This window comes from Myxocyprinus asiaticus, chromosome 2 (assembly GCF_019703515.2).
Source record: "Myxocyprinus asiaticus isolate MX2 ecotype Aquarium Trade chromosome 2, UBuf_Myxa_2, whole genome shotgun sequence".
In the NCBI taxonomy this organism is placed as follows: Eukaryota; Metazoa; Chordata; class Actinopteri; order Cypriniformes; family Catostomidae; genus Myxocyprinus; species Myxocyprinus asiaticus.
Window position 1 is genome coordinate 46,246,971 of NC_059345.1, and position 13,983 is coordinate 46,260,953.

The window sequence follows — 13,983 nt, forward strand, 5'->3', positions numbered from 1 at the left end:
TGACAGGGTCAAGGCTCACTGATGCGCATGGAGAGCGAAGTCTAGCCCATCTAGTCCGATCCCACAGAAAAGCTGCTGTAGCACAAATTGCTGAAAAACGTAATGCTGACCATGATGGAAAGGTGTCAGGACACACAGTGCATCGCAGCTTGCTGTGCATGGGGCTGTGTAGCCGCAGACCGGTCAGAGTGCTCATGCTGAACCCTGTCCACCGCCGAAAGCACCTACAATGGGCCCATGAGCCTCAGAACTGGAAAATGGAGCAATGGAAGAAGGTGGCCTGGTCTGATGTGTCACATTTTCTTTTAGATCACGTGGATGGCCAGGTGCGTGTACATCATTTACCTGGGGAAGAGATGGCAGCGGGATGCACTATGGGAAGAAGGCAGGCCGGTGGAGGCAGTGTGATGCTCTGGGCAATGTTCTGCTGGGAAACCTTGGGTCCTGGCAATTATGTTGATATTACTTAGACACATACCACCTACCTAAAGATTGTTGTAGACCACGTACACCCCTTCATGGCAACAGTTCCCTGATGGCAGTGGCCTCTTTCAGCAGGATAATGCGCTCTGCCACACTGCAGAAAATGTTCAGGAATGGTTTGAGGAACATGACAATGATTTCAAGGTGTTGACTTGGCCTCCAAATTCCCTAGATCTCAAACTGATTGAGCATCTATGGGATGTGCTGGACCAACAAGTCTGATCCACGGAGGTCCCACCTCACAACACTTAAAGGATCTGCTGCTAACGTCTTGGTGCCAGATACCACAGGACATCTTCAGAGATCTTGGGTAGAGCTATTTTGGTGGCACAAGGGGGACCTACACGATATTAGGCAGGTGGTTTTAATGTTGTAGCTGATCGGTGTAAATACTGTGTATATATATATATATATATATATATATATATATATATATATATATATATATATATATGCAGTATATATATTAGGGCTTTCAATTTAACATGTTCATTTAGTGCGATTAATTATATAAAATTATTAAAAATATATTTTCTTAAAAATAAATAGAATATATAAAAATAATCAATCATGCATTCAGACTCGTATGTGAATTCTGTAACAAAAGTATGTATTTTCCTACCATCGGAGCAATTCAAGCTTGAAGTATACAGTATACAGTATATGGACAGACAGATACCAAACAGAGCTTGTTTTCTCATTGTCTTTATTGCAGTTGAATGAAATTGATCATACAGTACAGAGGGGGAAAAAAATAATTCTCTATCTAAATAATTAAATCACTACTAAATATAAAATACTATGATAGCAAAAATGATGATGTAACTACATTAAATATAAATAAATAACAGAAAAATGTTATGTAGACAAGCTATGAATGCCTCTATAAACCATGTCTCAGTGGTACTCAGAAACTGGTACTCAAATATTGCTTTTAACCATTTTTACTAGAACATTGACATTTTTTCACTAAAACCACTAAAACTAAAACCAAAAACATACTGTATCAAAAGGCAGCAGCATGTGTAAAGCATTTAGTATTTAAACTAAGATCAATCCCTCAATAAGTTGACAGTTACCTTTAAGAATGCAGTGGCCAAGTGACCAAGTGGTCTAGAAAGCATCTCAGGAGTTACAGAGAGACATTAAGTGGCTCTCGTTCCTGGCAGGCTTTATTTGGTGGTGTAGGATTCCGGTAGGACAGTCTCACAAATATAACAATCAGTATAACACCTGTAAACAAGAACATAAAAAAGCAAATTGTGTTATTTACTTCCCTTTCCAATCACTTCAGGATGTTTTGAATGAACCTATACGCATGTCTCACCTATAACACCCAAAGTTCCCAGCAGAATGCCTACTGTTGATTGAATAGTGGGCATACCCTGAAGCTGTTTTGCTGCCATTCTACAGTTCCCCCTCACGTTGCATGGACAAACCGTCACTGTGTGAAAGACAATGACCATGCAGTTCTGTTTAAATGTATTAGAGAGGCAATGTGCAGCCATGGAAATAGGACATATTTAAGGACCACTATTTGAGGGTAATAGCTTTGGTGAGGTCTCGTGGGAAACTAGTCAGACAAAGTGAGACAGGGAGAGAGACAGGGAGAAATAGAGAGGAGCCATGCACCTGTGACCAAGCCATGCATCACTGGAGACTGTGTGAACAGGATGTTTTAAAAGAGCAAGTATTAAGCCAGTGCATGTGGATTCATGTCCAGGCATACACAAAGGCACCCACACACAAGCTTCATTAATATACACATAAAGTATTTAAGACACCTACATTATAATACTGTCAGGTCTGACATCTGACAACTAACCCATCATGTGTTACCTATAAAGCACTTTTCATGAAGCAGATGCAATTTGCAACCAGGTGTAAATACTATCATACACTCTGCATTTTGTCTAGTATTATTTAGAATTATCATATGGTATATAATATAATGACATACAGTTACTTACTGTATATTGTACACTGTAAAAAGTGGTAATGTGCTATTTTTACCTTAGGAAGCTATTTCTATTTAAATCTAACCCTTAAAGTAGTTTTGTTGGTGTAACAATGTATTTAGGTTGATTCAGTGATGTTAAGTAATACTTTTGACTGAAATAAAACCAGTTAATAGATGTTACCACATGAAGCACATTTTAGGTTAACATTTCCTGTAGATACATGTAGTTTAAAAACACTATATAAAGGCCCAATATTATTACAATATATAGTTTAATAATACACACACACACACACACACACACACACACACACACACACACACACACACATACACACACACAAAAAGCTTTGTCAGGTAACCTAAAAAAAATTGCTTCATGTGGTAACATCTAAATAAACTGGTTTTATTCAGGTCACAAAATATAATTTAATATAACTGAATCAACTTAACTACATTAGACTAAACCACAAAAGTAATTTTTAGGGGTTAGATCAAGTAACCATAAGGTGACAACTGTAGGTTATAACTTTTTACAGTATACATAGGAAATAATCACTCAGTTTTTATTATGCAGCTCATAGTACCTTCCAGACAGAATGTGATGGACAGAAAAATATAAATACAACTTTAACAAGAAATTAAACAAATAAAAAAAGAGCTCACCTATTCTCACAACATCACATCAGTGAGCATTATGAGGAAAAAAGAAACTAAAATAACAGATGCAGACTACATTAGTGCTAAATTGTTTGACAAAAATCATTAGATTGAACAGTCATTAAGCTTATTTGTGTTCTCTTAAAAATAACACTAATGACGTGACTCTGCTCACTTTATTATTGAAATGTGTTAAATTGGTTGTGTTTTTATGGGTTGGAGAACATTGTGAACAATCTAAATTTGAAATGCCAGTTGTGACCTCCAACGATATTACAGCCTCCGGTGAGCCCATTTAGTGTTCGCTTTCATAAGCCACTATGAGCAATAAAATGTATGAAGGAAATCAAATGACGACAGTGCAGTACGTCTCAATCGTTACGCAAGCATGCTCTATTTTCATTAAGTTAGTGCATGTGCGTTACCTGGCAGATTGATGAATGTGCTTCTGGGAGGAGAGCTGCTGTCTGAGATGGTAAATGGAACAATGTAAACCTCTGGAGGCAGGTACAGGACATTTAAAGATAGGTTGGTGTGAGTGTCTGTGGAAACAATGACATCCTGTTATATTTCTGTGGAAGAAATACATACAGTATCTGTAAAAAAAAAAAGAAAAAAAGAAGAAACCCCCCCAGGGAAAGCTACAAAAACAACAGGAAACTACTCTGTGTTGTTCTTCATGTGGTAACATCTAAATTAACAGATTTTATAAAAATAAAATGTATTATTTAACATGACAAAATCAAATGGAATACATTAGGTTACACCAATAGAAATAAGAAATAGAAGTAGAAATAGAAATAAGTAAGGGTCATTAGCCTAGTTTCCATCCACTTTTTGCGCTATTCTGTTACTGACAAAGTGAAAATGCAAATGGCCTTTTAGCGATAAAAATGGTGTGCGTGATGATGTCATGCCTAAAAAAACACTTTGTCGCATAAGTTTTGGTTTATCACAAAATAAGTCTGCCCTTAAGCCGTTTCCATACAGAAATGTGTGTTTATTGCTCATTCGCTTCCCAGATGTCCCTCATTTTTTTTCCTCTGAAGTTTTGGTAAAATGGGGAGAGTATTGAAACAATTCATTGATATTAGACAGCTTACTGTCATTTTAATGTCACAAATAAAAGCAATCAGAAGAGGAGGAATTGCAATCAAAAGGAAGCAGTTGTCCTTCTGATAGTACTGTAATATTGGTCCTGATGTTGCACTTATCGTAGGTTCCAACCTGAAAGTGAATCGCCATGACACTGTTCAAGCTGGCAACCTGCACCAAGTAGCGTGGCAAACTTTCAGTCTTAGTATAAGGACCATCCATCGATGTGTATATGCTGTGTGCACAGCTATTAAAGAAAAAAATATGCGGTGTAATATCAGTTTTTACATATGATACATTCCTGATATTCAACAGGCTATTTTGAACAATCATCTAATCTAAAGCATCGCCATCACAACTGCATTATGTCCCACATATTTGTCCAGCGACTTTTAACGACCAACTGAACTTGATTGTCATCTCAAATTAATTTTAGCGTCATAATGCAATTGACATTTTCTGAAGAAGCTCAGCAAATGCGATCCAAGGTAAAGAGGGTTAGATTTAAAATATTTAAACTTTTAAAATGTTCAAAAGCTTGTTTTCTGAAAGTGAACTCAGCATTGGACAAATAGTTCTGATAGTTTATAATCTTGAAAAAAGTGTAGAACATTCTGAGAATGTCATTCAGCTGACTTTTTTTGTCTACAGAAAAGGTTAAGGCTAATTTAAGTTTGTGTAAAAAAAGGCCTATATAGGGTTTGGTAATTCATTTTTTTAATTTAATGCTTTTTTCGTTTGGTAATTTATTTAATTTAATACATGGAATTTTGCCAGAATTTTTCAAAAGTAAACTAAACAACAATTTAATAGAATTGGGCTATATGTTAGTGTTCCTAAAAAGCACACCGATGTTTTTCTGCGATTAAATTAATCGCAAAGAGTGGCCATTCATTGGTTCTCCTTGCACTTGTCGATGTGCATGATACGAGATATTTGTGTTGGCACTCCTGGAAGTGTCATGTTTGCAGCATCAGATCTATATGCCATTAAGATCTATCCATAATCACGTACAATAAATTGGCTTTCAAGGATGAATACCGTTGTCATGATTAACACAGGCTAAGGATTGTGGTAAACTCTGTCATGTGACACTACATTTTTGCCTTAATGCCAATTTTCTCGACAAAAAGTGTTTCCAAACCAGTTTTTCATGACATTTGAAGTATCAACATAGAGTTTAACGCTAGAGTTAAACGGAAAAATATTATGTCGACACATGAAATTTTAGCGATAATTTGCATTTCCATCAGCTTTATTTTGATGCGCTAAAATATTTTCGCAAAAAATCCTTGGATGGAAATGTAGTTACTGACAAATATTGACAGGTCATTGACAGGTCCATCCGAGGTTAGTGAGAAAGAGAAGCCATTAGATACTGTTTAAGTAAGCGGACTGTACTGCGAGCCATGTACACTCTTCGGCTTATTCGATGTATCCCAGGGAAGAGAGCGCCTGACATCAGGGCAAATTTAAAAATGATGGCTAATGATAAATGTAGATTTTCTAAGATTGTTATGTCAGCACTAATAATGTCTGGCTTTGTCAGTCAGAGATCACTATAGATGATGTTAAAGAGGTGTGTGAACTTGCAAAAATGATGTCAGACACTGTAATAGGCTCTGGCCCCCTCCCTGCTTGTCGCAGAGAAGAGATATATTGTAGATTGTTGTCTGAATGGCTAGATATCTGAGTGGGGTCTGGAGAATAACATAGGATTTATAGACAATTGGACGAGTTTTTGGAGTAGGCCTGACCTGTTAAAGAGTGTGTCATGATCCTGTCCTTACAGCCCTCTCTCTTTAGTTGGTTTTGGGATTTTGTGTGCTTGTATTGTGTCTGAGCATATGGCTTGGTCTTTGTTTGTGTTTGCCATGTACTCTTCCGACTCATTCTCATTTCCCTCAACCACACCCCCTCATCTAGTCCTTGTTTAGTCCCCGTTGTGTAGGCAATATAAGCAGACAGACTGGCTAAACCAACCGTCTGCTTGCTGCCTTGAGACAGGTCATATAAACTACAACACATAGAAACTGTATCATCAAGATGTAGAGACTGTGTCTGTTCCCCGAACTACCAAACACAAAACTCTCATTAAGTAATTTAGAAAAAAATTATTGATGTCAAACTAGAAAATTACACAAAAATTTACGATGAACATTTAATAAAGTTTGGGCTACTAAACATTAGATCTCTTTCATTTAAAAACAAACAAATAAATACAATAAATGTAATTTAAATTTATACAGATCATAATTTGGTAGTGCTCTGTCCAGCAGAAACCATAAATATATTAGTTTAAATGAGTCTACTCCCTCAGGTTATTGTTATAAACATGAGCCTCGCTGAAGGGTTGAGGAGGAGGTTTTGCTACAATTTAAAGTGATGTTCTTGATGTTACTCAGAGGTCAGGATCCAAGTTAATTCTTTTGAAGTGACAGTGCTTAATGTGACATTGTCTGATATAAGTAAAACTTCCTACAGCGCCTTCTAGTACTCTGCGCATGTGTCAAGCGCTAGGAAGTGTAATCGAGCTTGAAATCATAATCATGCCAAGAGACTACAATGACACGATGTAAAGAGAAATAGGAGTTACATTTTGGTCTGTTCTCACCCAAAATAAAATTAATCGCTTCAGAAGACATCGATTAAACCACTGGAGTCTTATGGATTACTTTTATGCTGCCTTTATCTCCTTTTTGGTGCTTTTGGAATTCTTGTCACAATTCACTCACATTGTATGGACATACAGAGCTGAGATATTCTTCTAAAAATCTTAGTTTGTGTTCAGCAGTTGAAAGAAGGTCATACACATCTGAGATGGCATGAGGGTAGGTAAATGATGAGAGAATTTTGGGAGAACCATATTTTTAATAGATCTAGATAAAAAAAAAAAAATGTCTAGATGTTTAGATAAAAAAAAAAAAAAAAAAAAAGTCACATCATTCAGCCAGAAAAATATAAATAGATCCTTAGGCAACACTTTTACGTTACCACATCTACAGTGTACTTCTATAAGGGGTTTTGCTCTAAATTAGTCATAATGGGCCTAATCAGGGTTTGGCTTTCTGATGCAGAACAAGAGCTTAGTCCAGTAAACTAGGGGTTGTTATCTGTCTCTGCTCACTGTTATCTGTGGTCCAAGAAGCCCCACTACTTTCATTTGAACCCAAAGTTCTTTAATGTGCCAGTCAACAGGGGACTAAGGGGGTCACGATGACACCAGAACAGGCTTATCTCTGTCAGGTATTTCTCTTGTTAGAGGTGACAAATATGTTGTCCATGGCCTCCACTTTAAACGAATTCTGATGGAACAACTTAATGAAATGTAGTATTACATGAGTTGCATAATATGTTATCAGAGAGCCATCCTGAATAACATGGGTTATCTTTTACTTAATCATAGGTATTTGTACATACATAGTGTATACATACAATATCAACGTGTACTAGAATCACACTTTACATACACATACCTACAAATACTAAAGAGATGTTGAAAACATTCCATACATAGTACATTACTATATTGTTTACAATTTGTGGATAAAACCTCGTTTCGTATAGATACATTTGTGAGATTATAAAGGTATATGTACTGTATATATGTGGGTATGAATAATGTTAATACAACCTGGACTATAAATGTTTTTATTATTATTATTATTATTTTTAATTAATTAATTAAATTTGTATTATTACTTTTCCCCTTTATAATTCACTGACTCTTTTGCATATACATTTGGGGTCATGAGTTTGCATACACCTTACAGAGTATATACAATGATAAAAGATACAAGACTTACTAATTATTTATTTATTTATTTATTTATTTTGTGCTGCCCTTCAGAGGCTGCGTGACAGGGATCCTCATGTGTCATGCAGGGTGGGATAGGCGGGATTGCGTGCTCTTTGTCCATGGGGCGGTGTGTTACACTCTTGGTCATCGATGAGTGATAGCGGCCCTCTTCAATGGTTTTGTGGGAAGCACTCAAAAGTGTGGAGGATGCTGGGAAACCTAGGAACTTTTGTTTTGCATGAAGGTTTATGATCGTTTGGGGGTGGTGCACTGTAATGGTGGGCCGGTGGTGTGTGGACTTCTGGGCAGGACCGTTTGTGTAGATCCAGTTGCTGTTTTGTCTTGTGGCGTGCATGTGGGTATCTGTTATATCAAATAGCTTTTCATTACTGGATGAAAAAAAAAAAAAACTTTTTTTTATTTTTATTTTTTAATTGCTGTATACACATTTGCAGAGTCAGCAGGAGGTGTGTGGACTTATGACCACAACAATAGATGTTCAGTTGTTTAAAAGTAACTATGGTAAACTTATTTTTGGTTTTCTCTTCATGCTAAGTTTATCAGTTTATGTTGCATTTGGGAAATACAAATAAATCAATTGAAAAAATTACGTTTTTCTCTGTTGGATGTCTGAGGATTAATTAGAAGAAAAGTCAGTGGAAGTACACTACTAGCCTTGAAATCAAAGGTAATATAATTACCCCATGTCACTAGAAGAGGCCTTTTACCCATTAACAACTCACAAGGAAAAAATAAGACAAAAAGACTAAGGGAGAGAGAGAGAGAGAGAGAGAGAGAGAGAGAGAGAGAGAGAGAGAGAGAGAGAGAGAGAGAGAGAGAGAGAGAGAGAAAGGAGAAATAGAGAGAGAAAGAAAAATAGAAAGAGTCAACAAGTTCTATTTGATGGTGATCCGTACAGTGACTCAGACACAACAACTAAGTCAACCTGCTCACCGGCATCAGCTTGGCACATTAATGATGCCTAAAGCCATGGGAGGACAGCCATTATGCTTATTACATCTAATACAGATCCGTCTGAAGACATTAGATATGGAGTGCAATTTCCTTTTTTGCCAGTACACGCCTTTCACAAGACATGTACTGTGTGATTCAGCAGGTGGTAAGCATTACACCCAATCCGGATGTCAGATCGACTAGATTGCATTGTAGCCACAGCAAAGATTTTTCAGATTTACAATTTTATCCACTTTGATGTTACTTCCAGAGGAGGTCACCATATCCGGGCATGTCAGTGCTATTTTGATGATAGGAGGTTTGGGACCATTATGGGATTTAGAACGTGAATGATGCTCCTCTTACACGTGTGTATGAAATGACTGACAGGATAAATAGATTTTCAGAGGTGGGTCATATAGATTTTGTGTGGCAGGGCATATTTGTGTCACCTCATTCTCAACCTAGGTAAAAAGAGTCCAATTGTGGAAGCACTAATTAGGAATAGCTCAAAAGGTAGAGCATGGCACCAGCAATTTCCCATGCAAAACACATAATGATAAATGTGTACCTAAAATTCTGATTCCACATTAACAATTTGTGAAAAAAAATGTATATTCAAAATATTACAATGTGAATATTTATAAATAATGCACTATTTCGATACCATGACTCAAACAGGGAAAGTTTTGACCATGTTAACTCCTTTGTGCAAAGGTCAGATTAAATTGCTTCCACTGAAGCACAAAATATGCAATTTGGAACATTTTTAAATCATGCTGGAATAACATGGATCATCAGGTTTTGCACAATCTTGTGGAGTCCATGCCAGCTCAAGTGCATGCTGACATTAAGGCAAAAGGGTTAAATATCAAATATTAAATTCTGAAATTTCAATTCAACTTCACTCAAATTGTTATGCTGATAATATCACATAAATTATAATTGGAAAAATGCAAAACTGAAGCATTTTCACAAAGGACTCAGACTTTTTCATCCCATTGTAAGTTGCTGTGGATAAAAGTGTCTGCCAAATGCATAAATGTAAATGAACAGACAGACCATTGATGGGAGTGAGCTTCCAGTTGCGCCGGACAGTGGCATCGCTGCGAAGGGAGAAGTTGAGCCTTCCACCATGCTGGGGGCCATCGCTGTCCCGAGAGGCCAGAATCAAAGCTTGATCATCCCAGCGAGGTGTGCACAGGTACTTCCAGGAGTAATCTCCCACCAGAACAGGGCTGTTATCATTCACATCCAGAATATGCACTGTCACCAGTGTGGAGGCTGACAAGGAGGAATTGCCTGGAAGACAAAACAGTCAGAAGAAAACAACAATGTGACATTTTCTTCTTTGTAAAAAGTTGTAACATGTAATTGTTACCTTAAAAGGATACTTCACCCAAAAATGAAAATTCTCTCATCATTTACTCACCCTCATGCCATCCCAGATGTATATGACTTTCTTTCTACTGCAGAGCACAAACAAAGATTTATAGAAGAATATCTCAGCTCTGTAGGTCCATTCAATGCAAATGAATGGTGGCCTGACCTTTCAAGCTCCAAAAAATCACATAAAGGCAGCATAAAAGTAATCCAGTGGTTAAATACATGGTTAATACAGATCAATATTTAAATATTTATATATATATATATATATATATATATATATATATATATATATATATATATAATTATATAAATTAATTGTTAAAAAAAAATGAGTTGGGGGGATTTGAGTCATAGCGTGGAACTTTTAACTTTAAAGGCACTTTAACTTTGAAATACAACGGGGGCTCTTATTTTGAAATGTATGCGCTTCACTACTTCCAGCTTGTCATTCAAACAAATAAGGGATATAAAATGTGCACTCCTACAATAATTTACAATGTATTCCAATATAAACAATTGAAAGTAAACATTGTCATATTTCATCAACACTATATCATCATCAACAGTTCATCTTTAGTGATAGCTTGTCATAAATTTCCAATTTGGCTTAATGATTGTGAACTGCTCCACAACAGCTGGAAACACTGACAAGCCCCCGAGTGCTTGGAGAAAATACAACAGTGCCACGTTTCTCTTTGAAGGACGCAGTGCATGAATTTATTTAATTAAATCGTATTCTTTTGAAGTTTGATAATTTTCATATTAGGTCATATCACGATTCCTGTCTTTTCACCCCAAATTTAAGACCAAAAATTGAGACTTTTGTTGTATCATTTAAGATATTTAAGACTTTTTTATGACCTTACATTTTAGAAAACTGAATTTAAGACATTTTAAGACTTTTTAAGGATCCTCAGGAACACTGCACTAAACGACCAGTCATGGATTACTTTTATACTGCCTTTATGTGCTTTTTGGAGCTTGAAAGTTCTGGACACCATTCACTTGCATTGTATGGACCCACAGAGCTGAGATATTCTTCTAAAATGCTTTGTTTGTTTTCTGCAGAAGAAAAAGTAATATACACATGGGATGCCATGAGGGTGAGTAAATGATGAGAGATTTTTCATTTTTAGGTGAACTATCCCTTTAAGGATCCATTTCTACTTGATCTAACCTCTAAAATATTTGATCCATTTGCAATGTTTATTTTATGATATATGCCAGTACATAGAGATGAATCTATGGTGCAACCAACTGGTATATTATTCACACAATCATAGCACCAAGTGAAAGTCCAAGCAGCAGACTATGAGAGGATTCAAATAAGCCATTGCCATGCTGAAGCAAACACACTTTAAAAAGGCCACTCATTACCAACAACAAGCCTCAGCTGCCAATAGTGGGCAGGGCTTCAATAAGGTCAGAGTCATTAGGATTTTCTACATAACCCATAAAAATATTTTCATGGTGTAACCTAATGTAATCAGGTTAATGTAATAATATTTTTGACTTAAATAAAACCAATTAATTTAGATGTTACCACATTAAAACATTGTTTACTGTGTTCTTGCCCTGTATTTCATGGTGCCCAGACATTTGTATTAGCTTTGTTATGTTAATGCGTGGAAACTTTGGAGATTGTTAACAACAAAAATCCACACACGTGCCACACCACAAAAGCCTCATAATACTGCGGATCAAGCCAAGCAATACTGACATATATAAAGAAAGATGAAACTCCAGCCAGTGCTTAGAGGATTTATTGTTCTGCTCTGACTGTTGGTGCGGTAAAGCTGGATAAAATGACTGTTCCTCTTTCAGACACTATCTCCAGTCTCTTCAAGGCAGTGCATATTGAGATGTTTAAAAGCAGGCATTAACCTGATACTTAATATTGGGCAGAGGCTGCATTAAAGGCTGTGTGCATTGTGCATAGTGCTACTGAGCTCAATAACATTGACCTATGCATTACCAGGACAGTGCTATTATTATAGCACTTAAAACTGATTTACTGATTTACATGAAAATATGTATCTTTGTTATTTTTCAACAGACAAAATTATATTTGATAATTATATTAATACTGACAGATAAAGCTGATCGCATTAAAATATAGACAAATACTAAGCTGAGATGAATTTGTGTGTGCAGATGAAGCATATGATGTTTCAAGAAAGACTAGCAAGGAACAAACTTGTTCTAAGACCTTGCCAATGGCATTCTACAGAGGGAGTGTTTTTAGGTACCACGAGGATGAGCCAATTTAGATTCCCAAACCCTAAAGATGAACACTGGACTTTGCAACAAGACAAGGACCTCATACAGTTCAGAAGGGCCACTCAAAAACAAGGCTGGGCCCCTAAAAAAATTAATTAAATGTTCCTCAGGTAGGTACAACAGGGTTAAAGGCCAAAAAAAAGGGCTATATAGCAACAAAAGCTATACCACAGCTTTTTCATAAAAACCTGTGTGTCACAATACACTGCAACATTTTCCTGATCCATCAGATCATTATGTGTGGTGTCTAAAGTTTGATTTTGAAGCAAATTTATCTGATTTATAATACTTTTTTAAATGTTTCAAATTTATGTAGCTAATGAAAATTACTTAAATTAACACATTTATTTTGAGACAAAATACTTATTTATCATTTATGTTCAAGGTCAAAATAATTATAAAAAATTATAATAATAACTATCCAGTAAGTGAAAGTATAGTATTTGGGATTAAAAGCCCCCTGTTGCAGGTGCTAAAGGCCCCTTGTTTGTTTTTGTTTTTTAAAGTGGGTCGATAGATTTGTTCTGAAATAATGTTCAAAGTGGGCTCACATTGACTGATCCAGTCACAATGGAGATTAATTTGTTCATAGAATAACTGAATATATGCAATAGAATATACTGAGTTATAAAATGCCAAATATGTTTGAAAGTAATAGGAAATTGTGCACCCTTTTCTGAAGTAGTTATTTTGAGTAAGCATTATCTTAATTTGTTACTCAAAATCTTACTGTCTCAGAATGATTTGCATTAGTTGGCAAATTTTGCACTATAACTTAACTACACCTCTATAAATACACAATATCACTATAACCCCTAGGGGCCTTTTACCCCAAGTGTGTGGGCCTTTTACACCAAGTATGGGGTAAAAGGCTCCCTAACCACCTTTTTTTTTTATTATTTAACTTTCATCAAAACAACCTTCCGTTATTATTTCTTTCCACACAAATGATGCTGCTCCATCAATATTAAATGAAAATAAATAATTTTTTTTGGATCTTGATACATTTTGTTACTAGAAAAAAGCTAATTTTCCTTAAGGTGTGCCTTCAGCCTGTTGTACCCAACTAATTACAACCAAACAAACGTCTCAACAAAGAAGAAATGTAGGGTTATGGATTGGCGAGTTGAAGGCCAGACCTTAACCCCATAATGCTGCAAGGTCACTTGAATCAGGCAGTACATAATAGAAATCCCTCAATTATCACAAAATTGCTCTTAGATACAGAGGAATGTGTACTATTTTTCTATTTCATCTATAGTTTCTTCATTTCTCTTTACTCTCTGTCATTTTTTTTATCTTCAGAGTGTGGAGGAATGATGTGGAATTCAATACCACACACAGATACACATCCGCTGTTCCC

The 13,983-nt window shown here is 36.1% G+C and overlaps 1 protein-coding gene across 1 annotated transcript in view; it reads right to left on the reverse strand.

The window, feature by feature from the left end:
* Nucleotides 1–1,185: 1,185 nt before the first annotated feature.
* The window catches only part of cdh16 (cadherin 16, KSP-cadherin), a 66,651-nt gene continuing 53,853 nt past the window's right edge, over nt 1,186–13,983 (reverse strand). Inside the window, exons 11-14 of the mRNA XM_051644856.1 lie at nt 10,014–10,253; nt 3,529–3,645; nt 1,811–1,927; nt 1,186–1,716 (exon numbers count right to left, since the gene is read on the reverse strand). Coding sequence (XP_051500816.1) covers nt 1,616–1,716; nt 1,811–1,927; nt 3,529–3,645; nt 10,014–10,253 — 575 coding nt within the window. The 3' untranslated portion in view covers nt 1,186–1,615. The remainder of the gene's footprint in view (nt 1,717–1,810; nt 1,928–3,528; nt 3,646–10,013; nt 10,254–13,983) is intronic.